The following is a 16,578-nucleotide window of genomic DNA, read 5'->3' as shown; positions in this document are numbered from 1 at the left end:
ATTCAATAGTTTATTTTATTTTAACGATTGCTTAGTTCAGGTAACTCATATTTTTCTTTGAGACAGGGCGTTGCATTCCTTAGGTCCAACTCTAGATGGCACTAAATTGTGTGGGTGACACGTTCTCGTGCTGTTGGCCAAACAAACTTCTGCTATTCTCCTTGAAATGTGTAGAAAGTCAGATTGAGTCTTTAGGGTTATTTTCGGACGCCAAAAGTTTGATTAGCTTTTGTGGATGGGCTCCAGAAACTACCCCCCCAACCACCACCACCCTTCCGCCACCCTGTTCAGGATAAGCGGTGTTGAAAATGGATGGAAATGGAAAGCTCGATTATACAATACCATTTTCCAACAGGGATTCGTCAATTTCAAGAGTAACAAAAATAAATAAAATAAATAAATAAATAAATAAATAAGTAAGAAGCCTGCCGGAGAGAGCGAAAAATAATAAGCCACACTCTTGTCGTCAGTTGCTAGGCTGCGTTGCGGAGCACCTGAAGAACAGCTTCATTTAGGACGGCCATATAAAATGCCTTGTCTCAAGCACACCGGAGTGACAGCACACACGTCAGTACAACAATACGGAGGACTTTGATGCCTCGCCAGTGAGAAGTAGGAAGCGTCTACCGTGTAAAGCTGTTTCTTCAAACCCATCGTATCCATCCATTATTTTATCCGTTTATCCTCGCAATTGTCGCTCGTGTGCTGGGGACTCTCGACTGCAAATGTAGTGTTTTGTTTGTCGTTTATTTGGTGCCATGGTACGGCTGGATTCTCTCTCTCTGTATCTCTCTGACACACCACAGAAAACTCTTTCGTGTTTGTGTCAAGGTGGTGAAAACATCCAACCTTGAAACGCATTTAATCTTAAGAGGTGATTAACTTCACTTGTCTACAAAGGGAATGTCATCATGTAAACCCCCACAACAACCAAGCAATTATTACCTGGAACACAGTATGGCAGAAGGGATGGGTGAAGTCGCATGGGTTTCGTCTTGTGATTAACTGCGCAATAGAAAAGCACTATGAAGCACATGTGCTTCAAAGTTCCACTCGACAAAACGTGAAGTAAATAATGACACAAAAAGTAATCTGGACTCGAAATGAATAAGGGAACTAATTAGATAACACTAGACAAAAGGGGAAACAAAATAAGATATTGTCATGAAAATGCGCGTTAATCGAGACCAACAGAAAATTGCGACTCACCCTGAATCTCCTCGAGATTGTTCTGGAAACTATGGCCGGGACATGGTGCCACACTGTGCGCCGTTGCGTCACTTCCTTCATAATTTAATAATCTAAGTGCAGAACTCCGTTACATATATATATATATATATATATATATATATATATATATATATATATATATATATATATATATATATATATGTGTGTGTGTGTGTGTGTGTGTGTGTGTGTGTGTGTGTGTGTGTGTGTGTGTGTAGCCACAAGGGGGCACAAGCCAGTGTCTTATTGTGCCGGTCCCAAGCCCGGATAATAAATACAGAGGGTTGTGTCAGGAAGGGCATCCGACGTTAAAAAATTTGCCAAAACAAATATGCGAATCAAACCTCTGAATCCCATACTGGATTGGTTGAGGCCCGGGTTAACAACGGCCGCCATTGGTACTGTTGACCTCCAGGGTGCCAGTGGAAAATGGACTACTGTTGGTCGAAGAAGGAGAGGAGGGAGGTGTGTCCGGAGGAAAAGAGAGAAATGGAACGCCAAGAGTATAGAACTAAGAGTAGGAACTTTGAATCTAGGAACAATGACAGGTAAAGGTAGAGAGCTGGTTGACATGATGCAGAGAAGGAAGGTAGACATACTGTGTGTCCAGAAGACCAGGTGGAAAGGGAGCAAGGCTAGAAGCTTAGGGTCGGGGTTTAAGTTGTTCTATCATGGTGAAGACAGAAAGAGAAATGGAGTTGGGGTTATCTTAAAAGATGAGTTTGTTCGTAATGTCTTAGAAGTAAAAAGAGTATCAGATAGAATGATGAGTCTGAATCTAGAAATTGAAGATGTGATGTTCAATGTTGTTTGTGGCTATGCCCCACAAGTAGGATGTGAGCTGGCAGAGAAGGAGAAATTTTGGTTGGACTTTGATGAAGTCATACAGAACATCCCGAGAAGTGAGAGGGTTGAATTTGGTGGAGACTTCATTGGGCATGTTGGCGCAGGAAACAAAGATGATGAGGAGGTGATGGGAAGGTTTGGACTCCAGATGAGGAACGCTGAAGGACAGATGGTGGTTGACTTTGCTAAGAGAATGCAAATGGCTATTGTGAATACTTTCTTTCAGAAGAGACAGGAACATAGGGTGACCTATAAGAGTGGAGGCAGAAGTTAACAGGTAGACTACATTTTGTGTCAACGGCACCATCTAAAGGAAATAAGTGACGGCAAAGTAGTGGTTGGTGAGAGTGTAGCCAGACAGCATAGTTTGGTGGTGTGTAGGATGACGCTGGCAGTGAGGAAGATGAAGAAACCAAAGGCTGAAGTGAGGACAAAATGGTGGAAATTTGAAAAAGGAAGAGTGTTGCATGACATTTAGGAAGGAGGTAAGACAAGCACTGGGTGGGCAAGAGGTCCTTCCAGATGACTGGCAAACTACAGCGAACATAATCAGAGACACGGGTCGGAAAGTACTTGGTGTATCGAGTGGAAGAAAGGTAGATAAGGAGACTTGGTGGTGGAATGGGGAGGTGCAGGAGTGTAGAAGAGGTTCGCAAAGAAGAAGTGGGACAGTGAGAGGACGGACGAGAGTAGACAGCAGTACAAGGAGATGCAGCGCACGGTTAAAGTAAAGGTGGCAAAGGCCAAACAAGAGGTCTATGATGACTTGTATGCTCGGCTGGACAGCAAGGAAGGTGAGACTGATCTTTACAGGCTGGCGAGACAGAGAGACAAAGATGGTAAGGACCTGCAGCAGGTTCGGGTAATTAAGGATAGAGATAGCAATGTATTAACAGGTGCCAGTAGTGTGATGGCAAGATGGAAAGAGTACTTTGAAGAATTGATGAATGAGGAAAATGAGAAGGAACAAAGAGTGGAAGACGTGACTGTTGTGGACCAAGACATAGCAGACATTAGCAAGGATGAAGTGAGGAGGGCGCTGAAGAGGATGAAGGGGAAAAGGCACTTGGGCCTGATGATTTACCAATCGAGGTATGGAAGTGTCTTGGAGAGGTGGCGGTGGTGTTCCTGACTGGGTTATTCAACAAGATCTTACATGGTGAACAGATGCCTGAAGAATGGAGACGAAGTGTACTCGTGCCCATTTTTAAGAACAAAGGAGATGTGCAGAGTTGTACTAATTACAGAGGAATAAAGTTGATGAGCCATACAATGAAACTCTGGGAAAGAGTAGTTGAAGCTAGACTAAGAGCAAACGTGAACATTTGTGAGCAGCAGTATGGCTTCATGCCAAAAAAGAGTACGACAGATGCAGTGTTTGCTTTAAGAATGCTGATAGAGAAGTACAGAGAAGGTCAGAAGGAATTGCATTGTGTCTTTGTAGATCTGGAGAAAGCGTATGACAGGGTGCCCAGAGAAGAGCTGTGGCATTGCATGAGGAAGTCTGGAGTGACGGAAAAGTATGTCAGAGCGGTGCAAGACATGTATCATGACTGTAAGACAGTTGTGAGGTGCGCTGTCGGTATGACTGAGGAATTCAAGGTGGAGGTGGGACTCCACCAGGGGTCAGCTCTGAGCCCCTTCTTGTTTGCTATGGTGATGGACAGGCTGACAGACGATGTTAGACAAGAATGTCCTTGGACCATGATTTTTGTAGATGACATTGTGATCTGTAGCGAGAACAGGGAACAGGTGGCGGAGAAACTAGAGATGTGGAGATATGCCCTGGAAAGGAGAGGAATGATGATCACTCGCAGCAAAACGGGATATATTCAAAATTCTTATATTCAAAATACTTCTGTTTACATTCAAAGCCATCCATAACCTTGCCCCTCCCTATCTTTCTGACCTGCTTCAAATCTCTGTTCCCTCTCGGTACCTCAGATCCTCATCCTCCCTTCACCTCTATGTGCCCTCTGCCCGTCTCACCACGATGGGATGCAGAGCTTTCAGCCGCTCCCAAACTCTGGAATTCTCTTCCACCCAACATCCGTAATATTGACTCCCTCCATATTTTCAAGGCTCACCTCAAAACCCACTTGTTTAAAATTGCTTTCAATATATAGTTCTATCGGCTATTTTATTATGTGTTATGGTTTAATTGTTATGTGCTTTGTTTTATTGTTTTTATTGTAAAGTGTCCTTGGGTGTTTTGAAAGGCGCTTGAAATAAAATGTATTATTATTATTATTATTATTATTATTATTATTATTATTATTATTATTATTATTATTATTATTATTATATGTGTGTGAATGAGAGGGATCCAAGTGCAAGAGTGATGCAACAGGGAGATAGATAGAGATAAAGAAGGTGGAGGATTTTAAGTACTTGGGGTCAACTGTCCAGAGCAATGTAAAGTGTGGAAAAGAGGTGAAGAAGCGTGTCCAGGCAGGCAGGCTGGAGCGGCTGGAGAAAAATGTCAGGTGTGATGTGTGATAGAAGGGTTTCAGCTCGGATGAAAGGAAAAGTGTATAAAACAGTGGTGAGGCCAGCCATGATGTTTGGACTGGAGACAGTGCCGCTGAAGAAAAGACAGGAAGCAGAGCTGGAGGTAGCAGAGCTGAAGATGTTGAGGTTTTCTTTGGGAGTGACCAGGTTGGATAGGATCAGGAATGAGTACATGAGAGGGACAACTCTAACTCTAGCTGCGTGTTTGCTTTCAACATTTAGCTTGTAGTCGACGTGCACGTTGCACCATGATGTCCCTGATCCACTGGTGGAAAGACGCTTTGATCCTCTCCTCTTTCATCTAGAACTGCTTCATGTCATCACAAAGAGGGTACAGCAAGTCCTCAAGAATGAATGACTCTCTGTGTCTTTGTTTTGTCATGACTCTCTGTCTCTTTGTTTTGTCATGTTGTCTTTGTGTTGTCATATTGTTTGTTATTTAGTTTTTTTTGTTCTTTTGACTTCAAGACGGCGCCGCGTGAGTGGCTGCCTTTCCAGCAGCTCATGTATTTCTTTTTTCTACTTTCATTCCTTTCATCACTTTGCTGCTGTGAAATGTAAATTTCTTCACTGTGAGACTAATAAAGGCAAATCCAATCCAATCCAATCCAACTCACGTTAGAGGCTTTGGAGAGAAAAGCAAAGAGGCCAGACTGAGATGGTTTGGACATGTCCAGAGGAGAGAGAGTGACTATATCGGGAGAAAGATGCTGAGCCTTAAACTGCCAGGCAGGAGACCGAGAGGAAGACCGAAGAGGAGGTTTATGGATGTGGTCAAAGAGGACATGAAGGTAGCTGGTGTGAGAGAAGAGGATGCACAAAACCAGGATAGATGGAGGACATTGATTCGCTGTGGCGACCCCTGAGGGGAAAAGCCGAAAGGAAAAGAACAATATATATATATATATATATATATATATATATATATATATATATATATATATATATATATATATATATATATATATATATATATATATATATATATATATATATATATAAAGGCCGTGCGAGTGCGAGTGCGAGTGTGGACGTCTGTGAGGGACACTCTTTTCCAACTAGCCTCTTCACGCGACAAAATGTCACCCTGTGCCGCCAGTAGATAAACAGACAGAGGAGGAGGGAGGGAAAAAATCTCTGGGTTCTCTGTCAAATTGAGTGCAAGTCATTTTCATGAGCGTTAAAGCTCCATTTGGCAAGCGGAGATCGCGTTGACTAGCATAGAGCGCAGAAAGCTTTGCTGATTAAAGTCATCCCGGCTTGCTTGCACAGATGCGTGCTTGCACAGATGCGTGCAAGATAAGAGCCAAGACACTGATATCGTAATCACTTTTTTCTCACCTTGCTTTAATCCCTTAATTTCAATCTCCTGCACGTGGAAACTCACCTTCAGACCGTTAGCAGAGAATGCATATTCCATCCCAGTTTAAGGCAGCAATACGCCAAAATTTGGACTGATTCTTATCATTGGCACCTGTTGATTTTTTCGGAGGTTTTTCAGAGATTCTTTCTTCCGACTTCATCGCAAACGTGAGTTTAGTTCACTGTGTGGTGTTGCAACCTGAAAGGTAGCACCGAAAAGGGCAACTGGAAGAGAGAGTGAGATTAACAGCAAGGGAAAAAGGGCAAAGTAGGTACCCTACCTTACTGAAAACCGCAAGTCATATTTGTAAATGTCACAGAGAAGTGAGAATCTCCAAAATATCGCCCTCGGTCGCATCAAAGGTCAACTCAAAGATGCGATCGTTACTTTGGCGACAAAGCTTCACCAGCCACGACATTTCGAGTGCGATGTTTGGTGCTACAGTCAAGAATTAGCATTCCCACTTGTGTGCAGTGGCATGCAAATAAACTGCCGCCCATTCAAATCATTTCTCATTACTAAACTGGTGATTAAGTGTGGCTAGCATCTGACCGCGTGTATGTCACTTTCACTTTCTTCGTCTCGTCGGACATTACATATTCATCCGAAATCAGCTGTCGACTAAATTATTCATGAGCGGAGAAGCAAATGCGTGATTGAAAAGTGTGTGCCCCCCCACCGTACGTTTCCATATACATTGTCAGATAGTTGTTCAAACAAATAGGTCAGTGGATTTGTGGTGCCAGGCTAATGTCAGATAGTTCGCTGGTCAGTTGGTAAAGTTAGCAAGACAAATATAGCAAGTTAGCACTTTGTATGCTACAGTCTGTGTCTGTGGAGTGGAAACGGGTTCGTGGTCGACTTCACAAGCTTTTAAGTTGTTCGAAAGGGGCTCGGGATCTTTGTCCAGCCTAACTCATCATGCCATTGGTGGAGAACTGTGCGGGGTTATTAGCGAAACTTGTTCGAAAACCAATTTGGGCGAAAATCAAAACTTTTTCCATTATAATCAATGTAATCAATGTCTGCTTCTTTTTTTTAATCATGATTGACCAATACACACACGCCTGCTCATAATGAAACGCTACACGACGATAATTTGCCGGTCACAATGAAACGCATTATCAGGAAGTGACGTAAGAGGAAGCGGAGGGGAGTCAAGTGGTGCAGTCAGGTCTGCTCAGTTTAGTCGAGAACCCATTTTTGATTGCAAACCGAGACATAAAAAAAATAATTTTTGGTCGAAAGCTGAATTGGACGAAACCAGAGACATTCGAAAACCGAGGTTTGACTGTAGGTTTAATTTCACACTTGCTGGTTTGACAATGGCTCCCGAGAATCAGCTATTTGCATATTGGTCGTAAAAAAGTGCATTTTCTGTTATAAAACCATTAATATCTGAAGGTAGCACAAAGTGGAGGTCTGAGGGAGCGGGGGTAAGTTTAACTGTTGCTTATTAAAATAATAATAATAATAAAGAAAATGGATGACCTGCCGCACCATGGCAGTCTTCACACCTTCTGAGTTGGCAGTCATGCAGAAATGAGGCGCGCCACAACATGAGCTCTCCGGCAAAGTTAGAACCGACCTCTTTCCCAGGAGGATGAGGAGACGGTGAACCATGACGTCCGGGTGTTTACAAAGCAGCTGGCCTTCCGTGTCCAGTGCAGAGAAATCTAAAACCAAGCCATGCGCAGCCGAGCCCACCAGGCCAACAGAAGCCAAACGTGGGCGCGCATTCACAGAGATGAAGCGACACTTCCTGCCTGGAAAGAAATACGCATCCGTGGAAATGCAGACGAAGGAAAGAAACAAAAACGGTGTGTGAAATGAGCAATGGTGGCAAGCAATAAGATCGAATATGCTCTTCCTGAGAACGTATTCAAAAGTGCCCTCACATCATTAAAATGATCCAATGATCCCTGATCAGAATCAGGGCCACACAACTTCCACCGCTTGATTCTGACACACCATAACAGGTGCTTGTGTTGTCTTTCTCATAACTTGGTGATGTTCCAAAGCCACTTTCAGGTGACAGTCGCGGGAGCAACACCCACATTACCCCCACAAATTAAGATTTCTTAACTATAATACTAAATTGTTGGTGGACTATCAGGGCGGCCCAGTGGTCAAGTGGTTATCATGACAACTTCACATTGCAAAGGTCATGAGTTCAAATTCCGCTCTGGCCTCCCTGTGTGGAGTTTGAAGGTTCGAGCCCGTGTGGGTTTTCTCTTGGCTGGCAAACAGTTCAGGGTGTCCCCCGCCTGGTGTCTGAAGACGGCTGGGATAGGCTCCAGCACCCCCTTGCAACCCTCGTTAGGATATAGCGGTACAAAAGATGAATGAATGAGTGAATGAATGAATGTAGGACTATCTGTGCCAGCAACGTATCGTGACAGACGAAAGACAGACCCTATGCATCCGCCCATTGCCAATCCGCCTGACAAAAGCTTAAATGTCTCTTTGGAAGAAATCCGATATTGGGACATGAAATACTCCGTTTGGTGAAGTTACCCTTAAATGACTGAACGGACGGCTAGGATTGCGTGCGTTGTGAACTCTGCGCTGAGGCTTGAAGCTTGTTGCGAGTGAACGCTTAGCAACAGATATCGAAGCATCGTGTGCGGGACAGATGGACTCGGCAGCTGTCCCATCCTTGTCGCCACTCCATCCTGTTGTTCTTTTTTGTTGTTGTTGGCATACAGTCGTTGGGATTACGCAACAGTGTCACTCACATGCTGTTCAATTTTGCGTCCGGGCGGGCTGAAAGCCGCTTTGAAAATGCTAATGTATCATCATGTCATTATCATTACATCAAAGCCCGATTGTGGCATCGGCGATGAATATGAGACATATGGCAGGAAATTGTTTTCTTTCATTTGCATATGGATCTCAAAGCGGTGTGACCTTTGGCCCGGTCGTGAGGCCAACACAAAGGTGTCTCGTTTAAGCGTTTGGAAGCTTCTAATTGTGCAGATATCAATACTATATGTAGCATAAAACTAATGGAACAGCATTAACTCCCTCTGTGTTGTTAAAACTTAAAAGACAACCGACGTCTCCGGACAAATTGTGTCCATAATTTGTAAAATGGCTTCAAATGACTTCTACTGAGCGTATTTTAATAAGATTCCACCGCATATAGCTATATTTTACGTTTTAAGACTCATGCTGAATATTCAGGAAGTCTTGTTTTTGAGTTGGTGACGAGTCCGTACGTGACGTCACTAAAGGAACGCCCCTGACCGAAACAAGACACATTGTTGCAGTCCTTCCATCACGTCAATGTATTTTACTGTACTTGTTTGGTCTGAAAACCTCCTGTTGCACACAAAAGCCGCCAGAAGAGGGCGTCCAAGCTCCATGGAAGGAATTTATCAGACTGTGGAAACGGGCTGATTCATTTCTCACAACAGCTTGGTGGCCATTTTGTGACTCTTTTCTGGGACGCTACATTGCAGTCCAGATGCCTCAAAATGACACGGAAGGACCTCTTTAATCGATTGCAAACATGTATGCTTTCCTCTTCAGAACTACATGTATTTGAATCATATTCATAACTGGATGTGTAACAAGAAAGCATATTCTCCGAATCTGAAGCCATTGTTTTGATTCTCCAGCAATGCAAGACGTCTTGGCGTGATGTCACGAACTGGGGGCGGGACTTTCTGAAAATGCCCATTTTTTTAACTGTAATTTGTCCATTGTGAAATGAATAAATTCTTAGTAATATTTGTTTTGTAATTAGCTCATTTTTGCAATCTTAAAGAGCTCTTGTATGTGATTTTGCATTGCCAATTAGCCAGCATTTTTTTTGCTTGTTTTTTGTTGATTTAATGAGGTAAAATTATGTGGTTTGGTTTATTCGCCGTTTAACTTTTTGAGTTTTTCATTTGGTTTTAAAGTAGATTTCAACTGAGTGCGTACCAAAGAGTTTGGAGTAAGCATTTGGCATCTTCTCAACTAATGCTTGTTGTTCAGAAGCAGAAAACCTTTAATCACAATGGTGAAATTTGTTGATTCTGATTCTAATTCTGATTCTAAATTGATACTTGTTGTTACTTTAGCTAGCGCCTTTGCTCGACCTCATGACTGTTGTTTAGGTTGCGAACTCATTTTTGTTCACAATTGATGCCCAAAAAAATAACAAATAAAATGGTATTACGACGCCTCGTATCACCTAAAATTAGATAACTTGTCTGCCGAGGTCCCACCCTAGTTGCGTTGTTGATGTCTTTTAGCTTTTCCATCTTAGCGTCGGCTAAATTATGTATACATGCTTCATTTGATATGATTGCTCGCTTCGAGTTGCCTCCACCTTTTGTCTTTTATCATCCCAAATTTGATTCCTTACATTTGATACCAGTGCGTGAGTATAAATGGCCGACATTATCAACTAACTAGTCCGACCCGCACTTTGCCTCTCACCCTAAATCACACTAGACAATAGGCGACAATAGGCGGCACCCATGACCCTAATGAGAACAAGCACTGTTGACTCCCTTGCAGGCCGCCCCCCCCCCATCCTGCCTTTGCCAGTTTAGATTATACAGAACAGCAGAACGTTTTAAGAATCACCTGCCACTTGACTCTCGGAATCGATGGTGGGGCACCAACCGTGGCGCTGGTGGGAAGCTTTTGCTCTCCATCTTCCTCCCCCTCGCGAGCGGATCCATCCCAGAGGTCGCATAGCTAATAGGGCTGACGCACTGGGTCCCCTGATTGATGGGGTAGTGGGGGGGGGGGGTAATGAAGTGACTGAGGGCTGACCATCCCTGACCACCGACAAGCCATGTGAAGACATTGAGTGTGAGCGTGAGCACTCTAAGCTCCCCCAAGCGCCGGTCTGACGGATCAATTAGCAAGCTTAATGGTTGGCGGTGGGGGGCTTGCGGTGTCCCACCCGGTTCACCGCCATACCCGCCCTTTTTTATTGCCGCGCCACTGTCGTCAGTCAGTTCCTCCTCCCCCCACCCCTGCGGCTTCGTGCGCTATCGTGCCACTGCCTTTCCTTTAAAGCGGCATTGCTGTTGCAGCTCGGTAAACGGTAATCAATGTCTTCACAACTGTAGGCTGCTCTAAATGATTTTTTTCTCCCCCCTTGTCACTCCCTCCCTCTGTTTTCTCTCTGTATCTGCCCGTATGACTGGAAAAGATATACAACTCTCTCTATGAGCAGAATCACGATTTACATTGAATTTAACTTGTGGACAAGTAGTTGAATACGATCATCAGTCGTGTCGGAAAATGAGATTCCTGCTGCGCACGCCTTTGATTTGTGGGGCGTGAGAGTAACCAACTCCCCCTTGGAATTGGAATGTTTTTTTTGGGTGGCATAAATTACAATCAGCCATTTCTGCCATTTGGAAGAAAGGGCCAAATGGCAATGCTCCAAACATCCACCCCCACCTCTCACCCCATTTTAATGTACTCGCTGCTTAAACCATAGATCTGATGAAACACAATTCAGCGCAGAAGTACATGTATTTTCAAAAGATGAAATGCTGCTTTTATGCAGATGTTAACAAGAATATCAGAAAAGGGCCACATCTGTAAAACCAACAATCTAGGGGCCTATCAGACAAGAACCCCGACAATGCGTCTGAACAATTTAATGTCACATTTCCACTTTAGACGCTTGCCTGAAATCGTGTCAACTTAAAAATGTCAAAGAAAATCAAACTAAATAATGACACGGTCTTTGAACGAGACTTCAACGAGGGACAGAAGACATTAATGTGATCTATAATGTATTGAAAATAGCATTCATAAAACATCCTAGTTCGTCCTAATATCAAGGTGTTTTTGTTACTTTTTCAGGGTTTTTTTGTGTGTACATCTTTGCTAAAACTAACTGGCCAAGAATCCATTGCAACACGGTTCAATAAAAGGTCACTGACTTCCACCACTGACGGATTCCCACACCTAATTGAGGAGTTAGAGCCATCGATCAGCCGCATACGGGGACATTTCGCTTTTTTCTCCTTTACATCACTCAACTCATCTTAAGTACACACACAGACATACACACACACTCGCGCACACACACAGTCACGTTTTACAAGTTGATTGGAGGTGGTGGACCCCAAAAATAAAGGCAGGAAGGAGGATCAGGGTGTATTTGAAAGATTGTATCAAATAAAATAAGCAGGAATAAAATATCAAACAAGAAAGTTATCAAACAAAAAGATCCAAAGTAGCAAACAAAACCATGAATAAAACATGACAAGACGAAACAAAGCTGACAGAGTGAAACAACCTATGATTCAACACTGAATGGTCATTCTCGGAGTCCTTTTAACTGCCACTGATTAAAACGACCAGTACCAGAGCAGCTGCGGGGCGGGGCACTACAGTGCCATCCATTGGTCGCAAACCGAAATGTGACATACACACACACACACACACACACACACACACACACACACACACGCACACGCACGCGCACACGCACACGCACACGTACACACGCACACACACAAACACAAACACGCACACGAACACGCGCACACGCTCACACACAAAAACACGGACACCGTCACAAGCACGCGCACACACACAAACACACACGGGCACACACATACTCGCACGTACAAAACTGAGAGGAGTACGTTCGAAGAGTGCACGTACCCCAATGAAATAGTTGCACATTTGGAATCTTTGGCAAGGTCACAAGTCGCAACCGTCAAAAGAACGAGATTAGTGGCCTCCGGTGTGTTCATGTCACCAAGCATGTTGAGGAGCCACTTCATCCAAAATGGTGCCAAATAAAAAGAGAAGAGAAAAATAAAATACTTTCCAATCTCGTCAAAACTGACATTCGCCCAGCATCAACTCGCAACACGAATTACGCTTTTGCGAATGTGCGCAACCAGACAGCTTTGGGATGAACCGGCGAGCAGCCGGACGGTCGCGCGTGAAGGCGCGTACTTCCGTCAACCCGTCGCCGTTGATACCACGCGGCTTTTAGGAGCGCACGGCGGACGAGCGGCCCAACTTGCCCGAGCAAAACTCACCCCCCGAAGGGCGCATCAAGTGGCTGCGGCGGCACGCTGGAGCTCCGATTTGCCATCCGTAAATCGCACTTCGCAACATCCCAACGCGCGCGAAGCCCCAGCGGCAACTAGTGAGGAACATCCCCCCCCCCCCCCCTCGCACGCAAACGCGCAAACCAGATCACCACGCGTTCATCCCAAAAGTGCTCGCTTACCTTTGCGTCTGACTCGGAACCACGTCTGCACTTGCCCCTCTTCTGTGCAGGGGGGTGGTGAACGTTGAAAGATATCCCGAGCGTTTACTGACAGGCTTCGGAGCAGTCCCACGTGCGTCCCCTCTTGTCTTCTCATCCACGCTTGCCGCGCGTCTGGGGCAGGACAAGGCAAACCTATCTCGGCCCGGCGCGATTCGAGAGAAAAGCCCCTGGTGGTGATGGGAGGGAGATGCATAAAAAGGGAGGGGTGAGGGGGGAATCACGTGTCTGTTATCATTAATGATTATATTATGCATCTATTTTTTTTTTTCTTTTACACGTTCTGTTTGTTAATTTCCGTTGGAAAAAAAATCATCGCATCTGACCAAACGAAAACGTCACAAAGTATTGGAAAATGGAATTATCTAATCTCACGCTTCATTTAGTTTAAAACAAATTTGATTTGCCATGAAATTCAAGACCAACAAGACCTGATATGCTCCTCCACGTCCCGACCCAAAGCACATCGGGGCTCTGTTGCTTCCATGATTGCTCAATGTCACCGTTAGAGACCTGGTACATTTTTAAAATAATATTTATTTATTTATTGATGTATTTATTTATTTATTTGTGTATGTATTTAGTTATGTGTTTGTATTCATGTGTTTACGTATGTATGTGTATATATATATATATATATATATATATATATATATTGTCATGATCTGGTTGGCGACCAACGGGGGGCGCTGTCGGCCCCGCCTGCACCTGCACAGGTGCTGGTCGTCCCGATCAGATTGGCGACCAGCGGGTAGCGACGTCAGCCCTGCCGGCAGCCTCGCAGGTGCTGGTCATTATAATCAATGACACTTAAAAGGACACCGGGTACGATCATCCGGTGCCGATTCATTGTTTGTTTGCTGCTTGGTTGCTGCATGCATCGTGTACGTGTTTGTTTAACCTTGGCGGACTTTTACTTTTGGTCTTCTTTTGCTACTTTGTATTTTTTCCATTCAGATCATTTTGATGTTTTACATTTTGTTCCTGCTGACTTTATTTTAATACAATTTGTCGAACAACCTCCTGCTCCCTCCTGCCTGCTTTTTGGGATCCGAACCCGCCATCACCACCTTGCAGAACGTGACAGAATGAATCGGCCTACCATCGGATCCCGCAGGTACATCGGACCCGTCTCATTTCCACCCTGTGCCTGGCAATGCTACGTCCACGTTAGCGCAAGCCTCGTCGAGTTTGAATTGCGTCACTCGACGAGCCGCAACGTCCACGTAAACGTCCGGCCGAGACCTCCTTCCAGGTGGCCGTCCAGGGTGAAACTGGGTGACTGGCATTGCACGCCCACGTCCAGCCACGCTGTCGTCGTGCATGACGAATTGAGTCTCATCCACGACGAGCCGTGCAACGTCCGCGTCAACGTCAGTCCGAGACCCCACTCACTGCTGGATCCTTGAGCGGCTCTGGACTGGTCTCATTCCCCCGGAGCCGGGCAGTTCACGCCCACGTCGGCGTCCGGCCGAGACCTGGTCCCATACGGCCGTACGGGGTGCCATTCTGCGCCTGGCAGTTCGACGTCCACGCAGAGCCATGCGCCGTCGCGTGAACGTGCGAGAGGGATCGCACTCACGCCCACGACGATCCGTGCCGCGTCTTCGTCCACCCCAGGCCGAGTCCCGTTCCCATCAGGCCGCCGCCCGTCGTATGCTGGAGAGGCAGCGGTTGCCCTCTCCACCGACCGTTCCCTGGCGAGTGGACCTTTTGGGAGACTGTCGGGACTTCTGGAAGCAGCCCCTTGAAGGGGGGGTACTGTCATGATCTGGTTGGCGACCAACGGGGGGCGCTGTCGGCCCCGCCTGCACCTGCACAGGTGCTGGTCGTCCCGATCAGATTGGCGACCAGCGGGTAGCGACGTCAGCCCTGCCGGCAGCCTCGCAGGTGCTGGTCATTATAATCAATGACACTTAAAAGGACACCGGGTACGATCATCCGGTGCCGATTCATTGTTTGTTTGCTGCTTGGTTGCTGCATGCATCGTGTACGTGTTTGTTTAACCTTGGCGGACTTTTACTTTTGGTCTTCTTTTGCTACTTTGTATTTTTTCCATTCAGATCATTTTGATGTTTTACATTTTGTTCCTGCTGACTTTATTTTAATACAATTTGTCGAACAACCTCCTGCTCCCTCCTGCCTGCTTTTTGGGATCCGAACCCGCCATCACCACCTTGCAGAACGTGACAGAATGAATCGGCCTACCATCGGATCCCGCAGGTACATCGGACCCGTCTCATTTCCACCCTGTGCCTGGCAATGCTACGTCCACGTTAGCGCAAGCCTCGTCGAGTTTGAATTGCGTCACTCGACGAGCCGCAACGTCCACGTAAACGTCCGGCCGAGACCTCCTTCCAGGTGGCCGTCCAGGGTGAAACTGGGTGACTGGCATTGCACGCCCACGTCCAGCCACGCTGTCGTCGTGCATGACGAATTGAGTCTCATCCACGACGAGCCGTGCAACGTCCGCGTCAACGTCAGTCCGAGACCCCACTCACTGCTGGATCCTTGAGCGGCTCTGGACTGGTCTCATTCCCCCGGAGCCGGGCAGTTCACGCCCACGTCGGCGTCCGGCCGAGACCTGGTCCCATACGGCCGTACGGGGTGCCATTCTGCGCCTGGCAGTTCGACGTCCACGCAGAGCCATGCGCCGTCGCGTGAACGTGCGAGAGGGATCGCACTCACGCCCACGACGATCCGTGCCGCGTCTTCGTCCACCCCAGGCCGAGTCCCGTTCCCATCAGGCCGCCGCCCGTCGTATGCTGGAGAGGCAGCGGTTGCCCTCTCCACCGACCGTTCCCTGGCGAGTGGACCTTTTGGGAGACTGTCGGGACTTCTGGAAGCAGCCCCTTGAAGGGGGGGTACTGTCATGATCTGGTTGGCGACCAACGGGGGGCGCTGTCGGCCCCGCCTGCACCTGCACAGGTGCTGGTCGTCCCGATCAGATTGGCGACCAGCGGGTAGCGACGTCAGCCCTGCCGGCAGCCTCGCAGGTGCTGGTCATTATAATCAATGACACTTAAAAGGACACCGGGTACGATCATCCGGTGCCGATTCATTGTTTGTTTGCTGCTTGGTTGCTGCATGCATCGTGTACGTGTTTGTTTAACCTTGGCGGACTTTTACTTTTGGTCTTCTTTTGCTACTTTGTATTTTTTCCATTCAGATCATTTTGATGTTTTACATTTTGTTCCTGCTGACTTTATTTTAATACAATTTGTCGAACAACCTCCTGCTCCCTCCTGCCTGCTTTTTGGGATCCGAACCCGCCATCACCACCTTGCAGAACGTGACAGAATGAATCGGCCTACCATCGGATCCCGCAGGTACATCGGACCCGTCTCATTTCCACCCTGTGCCTGGCAATGCTACG

At 46.2% G+C, this 16,578-nt stretch overlaps 1 protein-coding gene across 7 annotated transcripts in view; it reads right to left on the bottom strand.

The window, feature by feature from the left end:
* cdh22 (cadherin 22) overlaps nt 1-13,339 on the bottom strand; it is a 200,453-nt gene extending 187,114 nt beyond the window's left edge. For 3 of the 7 annotated variants that reach the window (XM_089009503.1, XM_089009504.1, XM_089009501.1), the window contains exon 1: nt 13,164-13,252. Coding sequence is in view for 1 of the 7 variants with exons in the window: in XM_089009500.1 (XP_088865626.1) it covers nt 13,164-13,299 (136 nt within the window). In the remaining 6 variants the exon portion in view is untranslated. Of the gene's footprint in view, nt 1-13,163 lie in introns of all 7 variants that reach the window. The other 4 variants (XM_089009500.1, XM_089009502.1, XM_089009505.1 and 1 more) reach the window with 4 other exon arrangements.
* Between the last annotated feature and the right edge of the window lie 3,239 nt (nt 13,340-16,578).

Source organism: Hippocampus bargibanti, linkage group LG12 (assembly GCF_051943395.1).
Source record: "Hippocampus bargibanti isolate YZ-2025 linkage group LG12, ASM5194339v1, whole genome shotgun sequence".
In the NCBI taxonomy this organism is placed as follows: domain Eukaryota; kingdom Metazoa; phylum Chordata; class Actinopteri; order Syngnathiformes; family Syngnathidae; genus Hippocampus; species Hippocampus bargibanti.
The sequence above is the reverse complement of the archived record's forward strand: the minus strand, read 5'-3'. Positions and strand labels throughout refer to the sequence as shown.